This window comes from Erythrolamprus reginae, chromosome 6 (genome assembly GCF_031021105.1).
Source record: "Erythrolamprus reginae isolate rEryReg1 chromosome 6, rEryReg1.hap1, whole genome shotgun sequence".
Classification (NCBI taxonomy): Eukaryota; Metazoa; Chordata; class Lepidosauria; order Squamata; family Dipsadidae; genus Erythrolamprus; species Erythrolamprus reginae.
This window is the reverse complement of record NC_091955.1, coordinates 9,503,730-9,524,836: the sequence shown is the minus strand read 5'-3', so window position 1 is coordinate 9,524,836 and position 21,107 is coordinate 9,503,730. Positions and strand designations below refer to the sequence as shown.

Here is a 21,107-nt window from a genome sequence, read left to right as displayed (position 1 = left end):
TTTCTGCCATCTATCTTCTATGTTTCTATGTTTAATGAAAAGAAGGACCAGGGGTAATATAACACTAAGAACAGGGTTGGAAGGGACCTTGGAGGTCTTCTAGTCCAACCTCCTGCTAAGGCAGGAAACCCTACACTACTTCAGACATGGTTATCCAACATCTTCTTTAAAACTTCCAGTGTTGGAGCATTCACGACTTCTGGAGGCAGGCTGTTCCACTGATTAATTGTTTTAACTATCAGGAAATTTCTCCTTAGTTCTAAGTTACTTCTCTCCTTGTTTAGTTTCCACTCATTGCTTCTTGTTCTACCCTCAGGTGCGGACCCTCTCTGAGGGGGTCAATAATCCCCCCCCCAGGGTAATGGACGGACAGATAGAATTGTCCTTGGGAGGAAAAACCCACAGCCACTCCGTCTTGTCTGGGTTGAGTTTGAGTTTGTTGACACCCATCCAGGCCCCAACAGCCTCCAGGCACCGGCACATCACTTCCACTGCTTCGTTGACTGGACATGGGGTGGAGATGTATAACTGGGTATCATCAGCGTATTGATGATACCTCACCCCATTTATTCCACGCTTTGTAGAAACTCTGATTCCTCTTTATTCTGTAGTTATCCTAACTTTCACATCTTACTTGCCATACCCAAGCAGAATTTTTTTTAATTATTATTTCAAAGGTTGATGTGTCCTGCAAAAGTATTTAATACGACTTCCTTTCATTGTTTCTCGCGCACCATTAAAGCAGTTGATTTTCCTGATCACAGCATTGTGTTAAGCACTGGGCGGAAGCAACAGCCTGCCTTTATCTTCCCTTCGAACGAACAAGAGTTCCTGCCTGGCTGGGACCACTGGGAATAAATAGCCGGCATGGGCAGTCCAATGTAGCCTCCTGCCACGGAGTGGGCTCGAACCACAGAGAGGCTGATCAATGATGGACAACGGATTCTGGCACAAAGCAAAGGTATCTAATCTGTTCTTCATGCCCTCATCACCTCGAGGCTCGACTACTGTAACGCTCTCTACATGGGGCTACCTTTGAAAAGTGTTCGGAAACTTCAGATCGTGCAGAATGCAGCTGCGAGAGCTATCATGGGCTTCTCTAAGTATGCCCATATCACTCCAACACTCCGCAGTCTGCATTGGTTGCCGATCAGTTTCCGGTCACAATTCAAAGTGTTGTTTATGACCTATAAAGCCCTTCATGGCACCGGACCAGATTATCTCCGGGATCGCCTGCTGCCGCACAAATCCCAGCGACCGATTAGGTCCCACAGAGTTGGCCTTCTCCGGGTCCCATCGACTAAACAATGTCGTCTGGCGGGACCCAGGGGAAGAGCCTTCTCTGTGGTGGCTCCGACCCTCTGGAACCAGCTCCCCCCTGAGATTAGGATTGCCCCCACCCTCCTTGCCTTTCGTAAACTCCTTAAAACCCACCTCTGCCGTTGGGCATGGGGGAACTGAAACATCTCCCCCTTGCCTATGTTGTTTTGGTGTTTGATTGATTGTGTGCTTGTTTTTTATACATATTGGGGTTGTTTTTATGAATTTCTTAACCTAAAACTGTAATTGGATTGGTGGGTATTGGATTTGCCACTATGTACTGTTTTTGCCATTGTTGTGAGCCGCCCCGAGTCTGCGGAGAGGGGCGGCGTATAAATGCAATAAATCTAATCTAATCTAATCTAATCTAATCTAATCCAATCCAATCCAATCCAATCTTCAAAGAGATCACATGGCTAACGCTCCATGTATTGAGTGTTGGCTGGTAGACCAACTGTACCTCCAGGGTCTGTGGATAAATGTGAGGAGGGGAGATCTTTAAGAGTCCCTCGCTATACCGCGCTTCACCTTCTGTGGCTTCACTTCATCGTGGGTTTCTGAGGAAGCCGATTGGCAGATTTAAACAGCCCGCCGAACTCGATCGGCAGGTTTTTCAAAAAAAAATATCTAAAATTGTAAATACTGTATTTAAATACTGTATCTAAAATAAATACTATGTGGGAAGGGTTTATAAACACTTAAAACAATGAAAACTTACCAAACAATTACAATATAAATACTTAAATAAGTACTATCAGTCGATAAATTCCCCATCGCGGATTTCACCTATCGCGGCCAGGTCTGGAACGTAACACCAGCGATAGGTGAGGGACTACTGTACCGCCTTAACATTATCGTTCTGATTTTATTCAAGGCAAACAATTCTGCTTAGAATAAGGATTGGGCAACAGCTAGGTCCTTTTAATGAAACAGCATTCTCGAGGAACAATGTCTTTGGTGCAGTGATTGCTCCTGGATTTTGGATTGGAGCAGAATCACTAGAATTTTGGATACGCCAGAATTTTTGGATAGCACTAGAATCACTAGAATTTTGGATAAAGCCAGAACCACCAGAGTTTAGCAGATTATTATATATTATTATATATATTATATTATTCATCTTGCATTGGGTATTGGATTCCTACTTGGCAGTCAAGTTCAACTCGATACTGTCTTCCTAGGTCCTCCAATGAGATCCCTGTAAGATTGGGTTGAGCTCAAAATAGTTTAGAACTTGTTCTGATTTGTGATTTTTTTTTTAAAAAAAAAGCTCCCCTGGGAGTTGACTTAACTTCTAGCTCTCTTTTCACTATTGTATTCAGAAATTGTTGAAGCGGCTACCAGCAATACTGTACAGTATTTCTATACAGGTTTCATTGGGGGAACTGAGTTGACTAGATGTAAATGCACATGAATGAGAGAAGGCTAGGATGGGTAGGATTTTTCTGCGTTAATATCCAGTCGACCTTTCCTTGGAGCAAATCCAACATTTTTTTATTTTATTTATTTATTCATTTGTCCAATACTTTCTTTCTTTCTTTCTTTCTTTCTTTCTTTCTTTCTTTCTTTCTTTCTTTCTTTCTTTTTTCTTTCTTTTTTCTTTCTTTATTCATTAATTCATTAATTCATTAATTCATTAATACAGTATTTGTATGCCGTCCCTCTCCGCAGACTCGGGGCGGCTCACAACAGAATACAACAATTCATGACAAATCTAAATCATAATTTAAAATATTAAAAAAAAACCCATTTACTAAGCAAACATACACACAAACATACCATGCATAAATTGTATATGCCCGGGGGAGATGTCTCAGTTCCCCCATGCCTGACGACAAAGGTGGGTTTTAAGGAGTTTACAAAAGGCAGGGAGAGTAGGGGCAGTTCTAATCTCTGGGGGGAGTTGGTTCCAGAGAGTCGGGGCCGCCACAGAGAAGGCTCTTCCCCTGGGGCCCGCCAACCGACATTGTTTAGTTGACGGGACCCGGAGAAGGCCCACTCTGTGGGACCTAATCGGTCACTGGGATTCACAATACACAATACATATGGAAGAGAATAGACATGAAGTAATATATATAAAGATAATATGTAAAAATAGAGGAGAAGATATATGAAAGGAAGAACATACATATGATATATGAGATAAAGGAAAGACAATTGGACAGGGGACGGAAGGCACACTACACATAATCCAACGACCACAGGATTGGGCTGCACAATTGGGATTTTTCTCTTAATTGCTCTTTTTCTAAAAAAACCCAATTATTTCATAGATGATTGGATCCAGATTGCTCCTCCTGCTGTTCTTAGCTCTGCCTGCATCAACGCTGGGTAAGTAGTCCATCATTTGCTCGCTCGGTTATGCTATCATTGTGACATTTTTTGTTCAAATAACCCGTGTGATAAGTACATGCTTTCTGCTCAGTGTGTAGTCATACTGCAAAATATTTATTTATTTTTTGGATTTGTATGCCGCCCCTCTCCGCAGACTCGTTGCCTGTTGGTGACGGTTAAGTCATTAGTCATATGGGTTTGTCCCCTGCAGTGACCTGATACAAAGACTTGCCAGTAATTTGAATCCAAGCCTTTGTTATTGACTTTCCTAACCAAACTCAAGATCCCAACAAACCCCACGGTGGTTTAGAGAACATTAATGAAATTTGTGATTTCCTAACTTGATTCTTTGTCAAGCCAAAGGAAGAATAGAACAGAAGAGAAGAGAGGAGAACAGAACAAAACAAAACAGAACAGAAGAGAACAGAACAGCATATAATAGAATAGAGTAGAATAGAGTAGAGTAGAATAGAATAGAGTAGAGTAGAGTAGAGTAGAGTAGAATAGAATAGAATAGAGTAGAGTAGAATAGAATAGAATAGAGTAGAATAAAATAGAGTAGAGTAGAGCAGAATAGAGTAGAATAGAGTAGAATAGAGTAGAATAGAATAGAATAGAGTAGAATAGAGTAGAACAGAGTGGAATAGAATAGAGTAGAATAGAGTAGAGTAGAGTAGAATAGAGTAGAGTAGAATAGAGTAGAATAGAGTAGAATAGAATAGAATAGAATAGAGTAGAATAGAGTAGAATAGAATAGAGTAGAATAGAATAGAGTAGAATAGAATAGAGTAGAATAGAGTAGAGTAGAGTAGAGCAGAGCAGAGCAGAACAGAACAGAACAGAACAGAATAGAATAGAATAGAATAGAATAGAATAGCATTCATAATTGGCCAAGTGTGATTGGACACATAGGAATTTGTCTTTAGTGCCTATGCTCTCAGTATACATAAAAGAAAATATACATTTGTCAAGAATCATGAGATATAATCAGTGAAGGGCTACCAAAATTTTTACTACTACACTGAGGGTGTGGCTTATTCAGTATGCCCTGCATTTTCTTTCAACATCTTTCAGTGCAAATTGGGTGCACTGGGGTGGAGTTCGATTTTCGCTGCCCCACTGCGTTCTCCCCCATCTGGGGGTAGCCCACCCCTGGGTACAACACTTAACGATTGTCATAGGGGTCAAATAAGCAATGAGGAAACAATCAATATTAATAAAAAAACAAGGACACAAGCAACAAGTTACACTCATACGTGGGAGGAAATGGGTGATAGGAATGATGAGGGGAAAAAAACTAGCAGTAATAGTAGTGCAGACTTAGTAAAAGGTCTGACAGTATTGAGGGAATTATTTGTTTAGCAGAGTGATGGCATTCAAGGAAAAAACGTTCTTGTGTCTAGTTGTCTTGGTGGGCAGTGCTCTGTAGCGAAATTTTGAGCGTAGGAGTTGAAACAGTTTGTGTCCAGGATGCGAGGGGTCAGCAAATATTTTCACAGCCCTCTTTTTGACTCATGCAGTATACAGGTCCTCAATGAAAGGCAGGTTGGCAGCAATATTTAAATTATTTTTGTAGTTCTGATTTTCCTCTGAAGTCTGTGTCGGTCTGATTGGGTTGCAGAACCAAACCAGACTGTTATAGAGATGCAGATGACAGACTCAATGGCCACTGCTGTTTTTTACTTTCTTTGTCCCATCCCAAATCTCTGGGCTTTGCCCAAATTAAAACTCTGGGGCAGAGAGGAACCCCAAGAGTTACCTTGCTCCTTGGCTTTTCTCCTTTTTATTTATTTATTTAATTTATTAAACATGTTTAAGATAACAGATATAGGAATAAACATGATTATGAATGCCGGATAAGGATACGAATAAATTCTGGAGTCCTCACCTACAAAAAGATATTGATAAAATTGAACGGGTCCAAAGATGGGCTACAAAAACGGTGGAAGGTCTTAAGCATAAAACGTATCAGGAAAGACTTAATGAACTCAATCTGTAGAGTCTGGAGGACAGAAGGGAAAGGGGGGGACATGATCAAAACATTTAAATACGTTCAAGGGTTAAGTAAGGTTCAGGAGGGAAGTGTTTTTAATAGGAAAGTGAACCCAAGAACAAGGGGGCACAATTGAGGTTAGTTAGAAACATAGAAACATAGAAGACTGACGGCAGAAAAAGACCTCATGGTCCATCTAGTCTGCCCTTATACTATTTCCTGTATTTTATCTTACAATGGATCTATGTTTATCCCAGGCATGTTTAAATTCAGTGACTGTGGATTTACCAACCACGTCTGCTGGAAGTTTGTTCCAAGGATCTACTACTCTTTCAGTAAAATAATATTTTCTCATGTTGCCTTTGATCTTTCCCCCAACTAACTTCAGATTGTTGGGGGAAAGATCAGAAGCAACATGAGAAAATATTATTTTACTGAAAGAGTAGTAGATGCTTAGAACAACCTTCCAGCAGACGTAAATCCACAGGAAATGAATTTAAACATGCCTGGGATAATCATAGATCCATCCTAAGATAAAATACAGGAAATAGTATAAGGGCAGACTAGATGGACCATGAGGTCTTTTTCTGCCATCAATCTTCTATGTTTCTATAAATGGGGACAGAAGTACAGGGTAAACCCCCTGTCCATCTCTTGTCTTGATTTTGTTTCATGGAAGGGTTGAGAGAAGGACAGGCCTTTTAAAAAAAAATTGGTGACTGGCTGGGTTGAGTTTTGATTTTCTAGTTTGAACGCCGAGTGTTGCCCGAGACTTGTCACCTCGTTTGAAAACGGTAGAACTTCACATATGATGTTCTATGCACATGGGCACCCCAGGTTAACGAATCATGGTCTTGCAGGGCAAAAAGATTTCTCGACGCCGTTTGCACACTGTAGCCTTTTTGGAGACGATCACATCAAAACCTTTGACGAACTGGTGTATGATTTTGCCGGGGACTGCAGCTACCTGCTCGCTGGAGATTGTGAAAAGAGATCTTTCCTCTTACTTGGTGAGTTTCGACTGCATTTTGAATACACTGTTTAAAATGCTTCTTGAACGTTGTCTAAAGTTCTCTGGGCTTCTGGGAATTGGAAGAATGAGCATTTCAGCTAAATACAGTGGTACCCCTGCTTATGAACTTAATTCGTTCTGTGACCAGGTTCTTAAGTAGAAAAGTAGAAAAGTTTGTAAGAAGAACCGATATTTCCCATAGGAATCAATCTAAAAGTAAATAATGTGTGTGATTGGGGAAACCACAGGGAAGGTGGAGGCCCTGTTTCCTCCCAGGAGATTCCTAGATAGGCTCCACAGAGGCTTCTCCCTGCCTTTTCCAGCCCTGTTTCCTCCCAGGGGATTCCTAGATAGGCTCCACAGAGGCTTCTCCCTGCCTTTTCCAGCCCTGTTTCCTCCCAGGAGATTCCTAGAGAGGCCCCACAGAGGCTTCTCCCTGCCTTTTCCAGCCCTGTTTCCTCCCAGGGGATTCCTAGAGAGGCCCCACAGAGGCTTCTCCCTGCCTTTTCCAGCCCTGTTTCCTCCCAGGGGATTCCTAGAGAGGCCCCACGGAGGCTTCTCCCTGCCTTTTCCAGTTACAGTTTCGGGTTTGTAAGCAGAAAATGGTTCTTGAGAAGAGGCAAAAAAAATCTTGAACACCCGGTTCTTATCTAGAAAAGTTCGTAAGCGGAGGCGTTAGTAGGTAGAGGTACCACTGTAGATGCTTGGAACAAACTTCCAGCAGACGTGGTTGGTAAATCCACAGTAACTGCATTTAAACATGCCTGGGATAAACATAGATCCAACGTAAGATAAAATTCAGGAAATAGTATAAGGGCAGAGTAGATGAACCATGAGGTCTTTTTCTGCTGTCAATCTTCTATGTTTCTATGTTTTTCTATGTTTTTATGTTTCTAAATACAAGCGGTAAGAACAATTGCTTCTCATAATGTACCTAGCGTTGTTAAAAAGGAAAGCAAGCCAATGATTGTTAGTAAAATCTTTTGTTTCATTTCAGGTGACTATCACAATGGGAAAAGAACCGGTCTTTCTCTGTACCTTGGAGAATATTTTGATATTCATGTGTTCTTAAATGGCACTGTGACTCAAGGTGAAAAAAGGTAAACATTTTGATCCCATCAACGTCAATACAGGTAGTCCTTGATTGACAACCTGTATTTTATCTTAGGATGGATATATGTTTATCCCTGGCATGTTTAACTTTAGTGACAACCACGTCTGCCAGAAGTTTGTTCCAAGCATCTACTACTCTTTCAGTAACGTAATATTTTCTCACGGTGCTTCTGATCTCCCCCCCCAGCTAGTTCCCCCTTGTTCTTGTGTTCATTATAAGAGCTGGGAAGATCGTTAGCACCTTGTTAAGGCTGGAAAAATAACATTCTTCAGAGCAAGTAGCAATAAAAAAAAAAGCCTGCAAAAACTTAGGGCTGGGGGAAAAAAACCTTCTTAGGAGAGATTAGCAACGAAAAAGCCTGCAAGAGCCAGGAAGACCATTAGCGCCTTGTTGGGGCTGGAAAAAAAAAATCTTCAGAGCAAGTAGCAATGAAAAAAGCCTGCAAAAACTTACGATTTGGGGAAAAAAACCTTCTTAGGAGAGATTAGCAGCGAAAAAGCCTGCAAGAGCCAGGAAGATCATTGGCGCCTTGTTAGGGCTGGAAAAAGAACATTCTTTAGAGCAAGTAGCAATGAAAAAAAAGCCTGCAAAAACTTACGATTTGGGGAAAAAAACCTTCTTAGGAGAGATTAGCAGCGAAAAAGCCTGCAAGAGCCAGGAAGATCATTGGCGCCTTGTTAGGGCTGGAAAAATAACATTCTTCAGAGCAAGTAGCAATGAAAAAAAAGCCTGCAAAAACTTAGGGCTGGGGAAAAAAAACCTTCTTAGGAGAGATTAGCAACGAAAAAGCCTGCAAGAGCCAGGAAGATCATTGGCGCCTTGTCAGGGCTGGGAAAAAAAAATTCTTCAGAGCAAGTAGCAATGAAAAAAGCCTGCAAAAACTTACGATTTGGGGAAAAAAACCTTCTTAGGAGAGATTAGCAGCGAAAAAGCCTGCAAAAGCCAGGAAGCTCATTGGCGCCTTGTTAGGGCTGGAAAAAGAACATTCTTTAGAGCAAGTAGCAATGAAAAAAGCCTGCAAAAACTTAGGATTGGGGGAAAGAAACCTTCTTAGGAGAGATTAGCAGTGAAAAAGCCTGCAAGACCATAAGAGCCAGAAAGATCATTAGCACCTTAGGTTTAGGTTTATTGGATTTATATGCCGCCCCTCTCCGCAAACTCGGGGCGGCTCACAACAATAATAAAAAACAGTACAGTACACAATACCAAATCCAATGCCCACCCATCCAGTTCCAATTTAAATTAATAATCTCATAAAAAACAGTATATATAAAAAACAGGCACACAGTCAATCAATCAACAAAACAACATGGGCAAGGGGGAGGTGTTTTAGTTCCCCCATGCCTGACGGCAAAGGTGGGTCTTAAGGAGTTTATGAAAGGCAGGGAGGGTGGGGGCAATCCTAATCTCAGGGGGGAGCTGGTTCCAGAGGGTCGGGCCCCCCACAGAGAAGGCTCTTCCCCTGGGTCCCGCCAGACGACATTGTTTAGTTGACGGGACCCGGAGAAGGCCAACTCTGTGGGACCTAACCGGTCGCTGGGATTCATGCGGCAGGAGGGCTGAAAAAAAGCTACATTCAGAATATAAGACAGAAAAGGTTTTGTTTGTTTGTTTGTTCGTTCGTTCATTCATTCATTCATTCATTTGTCCAATACACAATACATATGGAAGAGAATAGACATGAAGTAATATATATATCAATAATATGTAAAAATAGAGAAGAAGATATATGAAAGGAAGAAAATATATATGATATGTGAGATAAAGGAAAGACAATTGGACAGGGGACGAAAGGTACACTAGTGCACTTATGTACTATATACTTTGTATATTAATATTAACTTAAATATTTGATTTGTTTACATTGTGTTATTATTGCTGTTAGCCGCCCCGAGTCTGTGGAGAGGGGCGACATACAAATCTGATAAATAAATAAATAAATAAATAAATAAATAAATAAATAAATAAATAAATAAATTTTAAAAATGAAAAAATAAATAAATAAATATAGTACATAAGTGCACTTATGTACTATATACATAACTTATGTACATAACTTATATACATAACCTATGTACATAAGTGCACTTATGTACTATATACTTTGAAAAATGCAGTACTTTACAATTGTCTTGTTTAGCAACAGAAATTTGGTACCCAATCTTGGTCCTAAGTCGAGGACTACCTGTATTCCAGAATCAAAAGTAGTGTGTTCTATTCTGCACCGGATATTTAAGGGAATCTCTCCTTCCTCTTTTTTAAAAAAAGGATTTTGGTACCCTATGCCTCAAATGGAGTCTTTCTGGAAAGGGAAGCCGGGTATTATAAGCTGTCCGCTGAGGAACATGGCTTCGTGGTGAAGATCGACACCAGCGGCAATGTCCTTCTAAGCCTTGCGGAGAAGCACTATAACAGGACGTGTGGACTCTGCGGGAATTTCAACCGATTTGCTGAGGACGATTTCATGACCCAGGAGGGTGAGTATTCAGTATGTACTGAATAGTACGAGGGTCGCCCATAAAGTAATGCACCACATTTTTTCCCTTCAACAATTATTTATTGAACACAATGAAACTTACACACAAGAAAGAATGATGTTTCTTCTACACTCCCTATTTTCCCACGTAATCTCCGTCCTGTTCTATGGCCTTCCTCCAGCGAGACACAAGGGTGTGTATGCCCTGTTGGTACCACTCCTTGTTCTGCTCACAAAGGGCCATGAAGGGCTTTATAGGTCATAACCAACACTTTGAATTGTGACCGGAAACTGATCGGCAACCAATGCAGACTGCAGAGTGTTGGTGTTATATGGGCATTTTTGGGAAAGCCCATGATTGCTCTTGCAGCTGCATTCTGCACGATCTGAAGTTTCCGAACACTTTTCAAAGGTAGCCCCATGTAGAGAGCATTACAGTAGTCGAACCTCGAGGTGTTGAGGGCATGAGTGACTGTGAGCAGTGACTCCCGGTCCAAATAGGGCCACAACTGGTGCACCAGGCGAACCTGGGCAATATCCCCACTCCCTCCCCACTCCTGGGGGAAATATATTGCAAAATCTCCAATCTCACTCACTCTGGGACCAGCCAGAGGTGGTATGTATCGGTTCTGCCAAATACACACATTTTCCGCTAGTGGTTCTCCAGAACCTGTCAGAACCTGATGGATTTCAACCCATTTTCCTGAAAGCTTCCTCTTTTATTCTCCAGTTGCTTTATTTCGGGAGAAACTACACAGGGCTCTCTGTTTCCAGATTTGGAGCTGCGTCCTTGCAGCCTTGTTCTTCCAGCTGTGAAAATTGCGATTTGTAATGCAAAGCCGAAAATGCTGTTTACTGCAAACAGCTGCTGGAAGGCAAATGGCAGGTGATGGGGGACTTTTTTTCAGGGAAGGTTTTGCTCTTGGTACAGCTGCAAGAGCAGTTGGGTTTGAGCCCGTCAAAAAATGTGCCTTTAATAAACATCTCGTAACCTCTACTTTAGTTATGGCTGTACAAAGTTTAAGAATGTTAACGTATCCGATTAAGGCTCCAGGACAACTGCGTAGAAAAACATAGGCTTACTGGAATAAAGCAAGATCTTTGGTGGTTCAGTGGTTAGAGTGCAGTAGAGCAAGCTACTTCTACCGCAAGCTACTTCTGCTGATCACCAGCTGCCAACAATTTGGCAGATCGAATCTCAGTAGGCTCAAGATTGACTCTGCCTTCCATCCTTCCAAGGTCGGTAAAATGAGGAGCCAGATTGTTGGGGGCAATACAGTGATACTTCATCTTACAAACCCCTCATCATACAAACTTTTCGAGATACAAACCCGGGGTTTAAGATTTTTTTGCCTCTTCTTACAAACTATTTTCACCTTACAAACCCACCGCCACTGCTGGCATGCCCCGTCTCCGGACTTCCGTTGCCAGCGAAGCACCCGTTTTTGCGCTGCTGGGATTCCCCTGAGGTTCCCTCCATGGGAAACCCCACCTCCGGACTTCCGTGTTTTTGTGATGCTGTAGGGGAATCACAGCAGGGGAATCACAGCAGTGCAAAAAACAGGCACTTCGCTGGCAACGGAAGTCCGGAGGTGGGGTTTCAAGGACTTTGGTGTTTTTGCGATGCTGCAATTTCACTAATGCTCCCTTCACTGGGAAACCCCACCTCTGGACTTCCGTTGCCAGGGAAGCACTTGTTTTTGCACTGCTGGGATTCCCCTGTAGCATCGCAAAAACACAGAAGTCCGGAGGTGGGGTTTCCCATGGAGGGGGAGCCTCAGGGAAATCCCAGCAGTGCAAAAACGGGCACTTCAGCTGGCAAAAGGGGTGAATTTTGGGCTTGCACGCATTAATCGCTTTTCCATTGATTCCTATGGGAAACATTGTTTCATCTTACAAACTTTTCACCTTAAGAACCTCATCCCGGGACCAATTAAGTTTGTAAGACAAGGTATCACTGTATATGCTTACTCTCTGGAAGAGGGCTGTAAAACATTGCTAAATGCTAAAATGTTGTGCAATTTGAAATCTTTTGGAAAGTACAGTGATACCTCACCTTACGAACTTAATTCATTCCGTGACCAGGTTCATAAGTAGAAAAGTTAGTAAGACGAAGCAATTTTCCCCATAGGAATCAATGTAAAAGCAAATAATGCGTGCAACCCCATCCCAAAAGTCACCCCTTTTGCCTTGCGCTGCTGGGAAACCCCACCTCTGGACTTCCGTTGCCAGCCGAAGCGCCCGTTCTTGCGTTGCTGGGATTCCCATGAGCCTCCCCTCGCTGGGGAACCCCAGCTCCAGACTTCCGTTGCAAGCCGACGCCCCTGTTCTTGCATTGCTGGGATTTCTCTGAGCCTCCCATCGCTGCGATTCAAAGCAGCGCTAGCAAAAATGAAGGGAATCCCAGTGAGGGGCGGGTCAGGGAAATCCCAGAGCTTTGGTTGGCGACAGAAGTCCGGAGGCGGGGATTTCCAGCAAGGGGAGGCTCAGGGGAATCCCAGCACTTCGGCTGGTAATGGAAGTCCGGAGGTGGGAATTTCCAGCAAGGGGAGGCTCAGGGGAATCCCAGCACTTCGGCTGGTAATGGAAGTCCGGAGGTGGGGATTTCCAGCAAGGGGAGGCTCAGGGGAATCCCAGCACTTCGGCTGGTAATGGAAGTCCGGAGGCGGGGCATCCCAGCAGCGGCGGCTCGGATTGGTAAGGTGAAAATAGTTCGGAAGAGGCCAAAAAATCTTAAAACACCGGGTTCGTATCACGAAAAGTTTGTATGAAGAGGGGTTCGTAAGACGAGATATCACTGTATGTGAACAGCCAAATGTGGAAAACCTCTGGTTGTTTTTGACTGATTTTATTTTGACTATGATTCATTATACCGGAGAAACATTTATTTTTAATTGAAACAACAACAACACATGGAATGTTGAGTCAGTTTAAGAGTGCTGTATCCAAGGTTAGGCCATTTTAAAATGTCACACCCACAAAATAAGCCACGCCCATAGTGTGGTAGTAAACATTTTTTGCAGTCCTTCGTTGTCTGGAAGATTGCCAGTACTCCAGCAAAAACCGACATCCTGGGTCTGGAGAGGATTGCAAAAGTAACCCTCAACCTTTAGTCTCCTGGGAAAGAGTTTGCTGCTCATTTATTTATTTATTTATTTATTTATTCATTCATTCATTCATTCATTCATTCATTCATTCATTTGTCCAATACACAAATACATAGGAAGAAAAATAGACATGTAGTAATATATATGAGGGTGAAAGTTAACTTAGAGGAGAGGATATATGAAAGGAAGAGAATATATACGATAGGTGAAAGAAAGAAAAGACAATTGGACAGGGGACGAAAGGCACACCAGTGCACTTATGTATGCCCCTTACTGGCCTCTTAGGAACCTGGAGAGGTCAATCGTGGAGAGTCTAAGGGAGAAGTGTTGGGGGTTAGGGGTTGACACTATTGAGTCCGGTAATGAGTTCCACGCTTCGATAACTCGATAGTTGAAATCATATTTTTTAGTCAAGTTTGGAGCGGTTAGTATTAAGTTTGAATCTGTTGTGTGCTCTTGTGTTGTTGCGGTTGAAGCTGAAGTAGTCATTGACCGGTAGGACGTTGCAGCATATGATTTTGTGGGCAATACTCAAATCGTGTTTTAGGCCCCGTAGTTCTAGGCTTTCTAGGCCCAGGATTGTTAGTCCATTTTCGTAGGATATTCTGTTTCGAGTGGAGGAGTGGAGGGCTCTTCTGGTGAAATATCTTTGGACATTTTCAAGGGTGTTGATGTCCGAGATGTGGTATGGGTTCCAGACAGATGAGCAGTAGTCTAGGATGGGTCTGGCAAAAGTTTTGTAGGCTCTTGTGAGTAGTGTGAACTTGCCTGAGCAGAAGCAGCGTAGGATCAGGTTAACAACTATAGAAGCTTTTTTGGCGATATTGTTGCAGTGGGCTTTAGCACTTAGATCATTCGATATTAGTATTCCAAGGTCTTTTACTGAGTGTGGGTTAGCAATGAGAGATTGTTTATTCAGTTCTTATGTGCGGTTTGGATTCTTTTTGCCGATCTGGAGGGTAGAGCATTTGTTGGTTGATATTTGAAGTTGCCAGGTGTTTGTGGGAACCATTGTGCGAATAGTCAGAGTGCTGGCAGCTGTGTTGTGTGAATGCTGTAGAAAAATTCGTATTTGCCCTCAGGCGCTAAAAGATGGTGACTGACTCCTTATGTTTTCCACTTGAATATCTGAGTCACTTTTCTGGGTTTGCTTCTTGGACGGAAGGTCAGTGAATGGGCAGTCATAAATACACTGGTATTCTTTTTAGCAGGGAAATTTCCACTTTGCTTTCTCATGGGAAAAAAAAACCCATTGTAAAACAAATTTGAAGCTTAATTGTTGTTCTTTTTTTTTAAATAGATTCAGTAATTGCGGCATTTTTTCAGTGTCTGTGATCAGACATCAATGGGAACTCTCTCCCCAAGCAGAAAGGCAGGAATTAAATTCACAATCCGCTTCTTATTTTTTTTTGGGAAAAAAAAAATCTTTATTACTTTAATACGTTAAAGAAAAAAGAAACAACAAAAACAAAGAATAATAAAAATAAGTAAGGACTAATAAAACATTACACACACATGAACAAAATATAGAAACATAGAAACATAGAAGACTGACGGCATGTTTAAATTCAGTTGCTGTGGATTTACCAACCACGTCTGCTGGAAGTTTGTTCCAAGGATCTACAGTGATCCCCCGCTCGTTGCGAGGGTTCCGTTCCAGGACCCCCCGCAACGAGCGGGATTTCGCGAAGTAGCGCTGCGGAAGTAAAAACACCATCTGCGCATGTGCAGATGGTGTTTTTACTTCCGCAGCGCTAGTGAGGAGCCGAAGATTGGGGGCGGCGCGTGTGTTTTAAAACGTCCCCGCCGACATGGGGGACTCGCTAGCACACCCCCGAACCCCCAACCTGGGTTTGGGGGTGTGCTAGCGAGCCCCCCATGTTGGCGGGGACGTTTTAAAACAGCCGCGCCGCCCCCAATCTTCGGCTCCTCGCTAGCGGGCAGGCAGGCGAGAGCTAGCGCCAGCGAACGGCTTGTCCGCGCTCGCTCTCGCCGCTTTGGAGCTGAGTCCTGAAGCGAATTCGCTTCAGGACTCAGCTCCAAAGCGGCGAGAATGAACGGTGTGGGCGGGCGAAGGGCGGGCGGCAGCGAGGAGTTTGTGTGGGCGGTGGGGAAACTCCTTGCTGATGCCCGCTGCTCGCCCTCCCGCCAGCAAGAGGGGGAAGACCCAGGGAAGCCGCCCAGCAGCTGATCTGCCGGGTGCCATCTATGCATGCGTGCCCATAGAAAAAAGGGCACGCATGCGCAGATGGTGTTTTGACTTCCGGGTTGAAAAATCGCGAATTACCCTGTTCGCAATGGTCGGGGACGCAATAACCGGGGGATCACTGTACTACTCTTTCAGTAAAATAATATTTTCTCATGTTGACTTTGATCTTTCCCCCAACTAATTTCAGATTGTGTCCCCTTGTTCTTGTGTTCACTTTCCTATTAAAAACATTTCCCTCCTGAACCTTATTTAACCCTTTAACATATTTAAATGTTTCGATCATGTCCCCCCCTTTTCCTTCTGTCCTCCAGACCAGTGATTTTCAACCTTTTTTGAGCTGCGGCACATTTTTTACATTTATGAAATGCTGGGGCACATTGAGCGGGGTGGGGGAGCTAAAAAAAGTTTGGACAAAAATATTCTCTCTCTTCCTCCCTTTCGCTCTATTTCTCTCTCCCTCTTTCTCTCCCTTTCTTCCTTTCTCTCTCTCTCCATCCCTCTTTCTTTCTCTTCCTTCCTTCCTCTCTTTTTTGCTCTCTTTCTCTCTCCCTCCCTACCTCCCTCTGTCTTTCTCTCTCTCTCCTTCCCTCCCTCCCTCTCTTTCTCTCTCTTGCTTTCTTTCTCTTGTTCTCTTTCTCTCTCTCTTGCTTTCTTTCTCTCTCTCTTGTTCTCTTTCTCTCTCTCACTCTTTCTCTCCCTCTCTTGCTTTCTTTCTCTTTCTCTCTCTCTCTCTCTTTCTTTCTTTCTCTCTCTGAGCTTCGCGGCACACCTGACCATATGTCACGGCACACTAGTGTGCCGTGGCACACTGGTTGAAAAACACTGCTCCAGACTATACAAATTGAGTTCATTAAGTCTTTCCTGATACGTTTTATACTTAAGACCTTCCACCATTCTTGTAGCCCGTCTTTGGAACCATTTGAGTTGTCAACTGTTCTGTTGACTGCTAAGGATGCGACTTTTCAAACTTTGTTGCATATATTTGTATATAATAATAATAATAATAATAATAATAATAATAATAATAATAATTATTATTATTATTATTATTATTATTAATTGGATTTGCATGCCGCCCCTCTCCGCAGACTCGGAGCGGCTAACAACAATAATAAACACAACATGTACAATCCAATAATAAAAACCAACTAAAAACCCCTATTATAAAACCAAACATACACACAAACATACCACGCATAACTTGTAATGGCCTAGGGGGAAGAGCTATCTCAATTTCTGGCGGTATAAATGAGTCTTGAGTAGTTTACGAAAGACAGGGAGGGTGGGGGCAGTTCTAATCTCCGGGGGGAGTTGGTTCCAGAGGGCTGGGGCCGCCACAGAGAAGTTATTTTTACATGTCACAATTTATCAGGTAGTTATTGATCAAAAAAAAATTGAGGTGCAAGCAGAAGGCGTGGGTGGAAGTGGCGCTGGCAGCATTAATGCTTTTTTCAGCACCCGTTCAGCTAGATAACCACCCTGAGGTGGGTGGGGCGACCCAGGAAGGAGAGCGCGGAAAATGCGAAGCAAACTGCCACCCCAGCGAGCGACACTGGTAAGGTTGTAAGTCGAGGACTTAACAGTTCACTTGAACGATGATGATCGTTCAAGCCACTCCCACCTGGTCACATGGCCGGCAAGTCACTCCTACTCAGTCACACCCACAAAATAAGCCACACCCACAATGTGGTAGTAAAAATTTTGGCTGCCCCGTAGCAGCGGTAAGTAGAATCCGCCCCTGGACCAAGTATGTATGTATGTATGTATGTATGTATGTATGTATGTATGTATGTATGTATGCATGTATGCATGTATGTATGTATGTATGTATGTATGTATGTATTTATTTATTTATTTATTTATTTATTTATTAGATTTGTATGCCGCCCCTTTCCGTGGACTCGGGGCGGCTCACAACACAATAAAACAATTCATAACAAATCTAATAATATACAATTTAAAATTTAAAATAGTTTTAAAACCCCATTTTTAAGCAGACATACCTACAAACATACCATACATAAATTATATAGGCCCGGGGGAGATGTTTCAATTCCCCCATGCCTGACAACAAAGGTGGGTTTTGAGAAGTTTATGAAAGGCAAGGAGGGTGGGGGCAATTCTAATCTCTGGGGGGAGCTGGTTCCAGAGAGTCGGGGCCGCCACAGAGAAGGCTCTTCCCCTGGGGCCTGCCAACCGACATTGTTTAGTTGACGGGACCCGGAGAAGGCCAACTCTGTGGGACCTAATCGGTGTGTGTGTATGTGACTCCTATTCCAAACAGTTCGTACCTTGCAAGTTGGTGTGATGGGGGCTCTCGATCTCACATCAATCGGGAAATTTCTCCTGGGGCCTGAGCTGTGCACAACTTTCCTTTATAAGTTAGGAACAGAAGCCAACTCATAAATTAATTCCTGAGTATCTTATGCAATTAGAAGTGCTTCCTAGAAACGCAAGAGCCCAGAGTGATTTTTTGAGGTTTGATCCATTTGGAAAATAGCTTTTAAAAGGGAATTATAGGCTTTGGGTGCTGGGTTATAATGCAGATCTCTCCACACCCCATGAGAAGTGCCTATTAACCATCAAACGATGAGGAAGTCATACTTTTTTGACTTCTCCGAGATGAATAAGATGACAAAAGAACTACAAGAGAAGGAAGAAGCCTTCTCCGGGTCTTATCAACTAAACAATGTCGTTTGGCGGGACCCAGGAGAAGAGCCTTCTCTGTGGCGGCCCTGGCCCTCTGGAACCAGCTCCCCCCAGATATCAGAGTTGCCCCCACCCTCCTTGCCTTTCGCAAGCTCCTTAAAACCCACCTCTGTCGTCAGGCATGGGGGAATTGAAATTTCTCTTCCCCCTAGGCTTATAGAATTTATACATGGTATGCTTGTATGTATGATTGGTTCTTTAAATTGGGTTTTTTAAGATTATTTTTAATATTAGATTTGTTCACATTGTCTTTTTTATTGTTGTTAGCCGCCCCGAGTCTTCGGAGAGGGGCGGGATACAAATCTAATAAATAAGTAAGTAAGTAAGTAAATAAATAAATATTAATTAACATCAAACAGATTTTATGAATGGTCAAAGGATAATAGGGTACGGAATGTGCAAATGCCAATTATTATCTTTATATAGATGTAAAGAATAAAACAAAAAAGGAACAGCAAACAAATGTGCATCTATAGAAGAGGATATCGTAACTATGTCATTATATTAATATATTGTAATATATTGATAAATATATATGTACAGTGGTACCTCTACCTAAAAACGTTTCTCCTTATGAACTTTTCTAGATAAGAACCGGGTGTTCAAGATTTTTTTGCCTCTTCTCAAGAACCATTTTCCACTTACAAACCCGAGCCTCCGAAACTGTAACCGGAAAAGGCAGAGAGAAGCCTCCGTGTGGCCTCTCTAGGAATCTCCTGGGAGGAAACAGGGCGGGAAAAGGCAGAGAGAAGCCTCCGTGTGGCCTCTCTAGGAATCTCCTGGGAGGAAACAGGGCGGGAAAAGGCAGAGAGAAGCCTCCGTGTGGCCTCTCTAGGAATCTCCTGGGAGGAAACAGAGCCGGAAAAGGCAGGGAGAAGTCTCCGTGTGGCCTCTCTAGGAATCTCCTGGGAGGAAACAGGGCCGGAAAAGGCAGAGAGAAGCCTCCGTGGGGCCTCTCTAGGAATCTCCTGGGAGAAAACATGTTTTGTGTTGTGAGCCGCTCCGAGTCTCCGGAGAGGGGTGGCATACAAATCGAATAAATCTAATCTTATCTAATCAAACAGGCCAGAAAAGGCAGGGAGAAGCCTCTACGGGGCCTCTCTAGTGGCCTCCACCCTCCCTGTGGTTGCCCCAATCGCATGCATTATTTGCTTTTACATTGATTCCTATGGGGAAAATTGCTTCTTCTTACAAACTTTTATACTTAAGAACCTGGTCACGGAACGAATTAAGTTTGTAAGTAGAGGTACCACTGTCTATGAATTTTGATGAACTGATCTTCAACTGTAACAATGAAAGGAACTGAGTTTCCTAACACTGCATGTTTGTATGTTATGTTATGTTTTTGTGTATAATAATACAAGAGTCTTCGGAGGGGGGTGGCATACAAATCTAATCAATCAATCAACCAACCAACCAACCAACCAACCAACCAACCAACAAATAATAATAATAATAATAATAATAATAATAATAATAATAATAATAATAATAATAATACTCTGCAGTCTGCATTGGTTACTGATCAATTTCCGGTCACAATTCAAAGTGTTGGTTATGACCCATAAAGCCCTTCATGGCATCAGAGCAGAATATCTCCGGGACCGCCTTCTGCCACACGAATCCCAGCAACCGGTTAGGTCCCACAGAGTTGGCCTTCTCCGGGTCCCGTCGACTAAACAATGTCGTTTGGCGGGGCCCAGGGGAAGAGCCTTCTCTGTGGCGGCCCCGACCCTCTGGAACCAGCTCCCCCCAGATATCAGAGTTGCCCCCACCCTCCTTGCCTTTCGCAAGCTCCTTAAAACCCACCTCTGTCGTCAGGCATGGGGGAATTGAAATTTTTCCCTTCCCCCTAGGCTGGTTTTTAAATTGGGGTTTTTTAGATTATTTTTAATATTAGATTTGTTTACATTGTCTTTTTTATTGTTGTTAGCCGCCCCGAGTCTTCAGAGAGGGGCGGCATACAAATCTAATAAATGAATGAATGAATGAATGAATGAATGAATGAATAAATAAATAAATAAAACTTTAAAAAAAACCCTGTGTATTAACAAGGGGGTTCTAATAGATCATCACATACTGTTGTTTTTTTCTCTCCTGTCCATTTCAGGAATATTGGAAGAGAACAGCTACAGCTTTGCCAACTCCTGGGGGATGAGTAACCAGAGGAGGAAGTGTGAGCGAGTAATGCCCCCGAGTTACACATGCAACATTTCCTCCGATGCTGCAGAAAAGGTTTGTGTAGCAGGGTGAGACTCAGGGTCCTCCTTTATTTCAAATGCCAAGAGGGAGGGTAGTTGTTGGAAAACCTCCAGAGGAGTTCAAAACAGATAGACATTGGTTTGCAACAGTTTGTTCAGTGACCGTTTGAAGTGTTGTGGTTGGATCGCAGCCAGGTCCTGTGATAACAGATAGCTAGATTCTCAAACTGAGTATTGTATTGGCAGTTCTGTGTTAGCAAAAGCTTCAGAAGAGAAGGATTTAGGGGTCGTGATTTCTGACAGTCTCCAAATGGGTGAACAGTGCGGTCAGGTGGTAGGGAAAGCACGTATAATGCCTGGCTGCATAGCTAGAGGTATAACAAGCAGGAAGGGGGAGATTGTGATCCCGCTCTATAGAGCACTGTTGAGACCCCATTTGGAATACTGTGTTCAGTTCTGGAGACCTCGCCTACAAAAAGATATTGACAAAATTGAACGGGTCCAAAGACAGGCTACAAAAATGGTGGAAGGTCTTAAGCATAAAATGTTATCAGGAAAGACTTCATGAACTCAATCTGTCTAGTCTGGAGGACAGAAGGAAAAGGGGGGACATGATCGAAACATTTAAATAT

General features: G+C 42.9%; 1 protein-coding gene across 1 annotated transcript; it reads left to right on the top strand.

Moving 5' to 3' along the window:
* The first annotated feature begins 764 nt into the window (after nucleotides 1-764).
* On the top strand, nucleotides 765-20,527 carry LOC139168931 (von Willebrand factor-like). The gene is made up of 6 exons (XM_070754712.1): nucleotides 765-961; nucleotides 3,594-3,651; nucleotides 6,508-6,657; nucleotides 7,657-7,759; nucleotides 10,042-10,250; nucleotides 20,385-20,527. The coding sequence occupies exons 1-6, from the start codon at nucleotides 929-931 to the stop codon at nucleotides 20,525-20,527; spliced, it is 696 nt and encodes a 231-aa protein (XP_070610813.1). The 5' UTR covers nucleotides 765-928.
* Nucleotides 20,528-21,107: the final 580 nt, after the last annotated feature.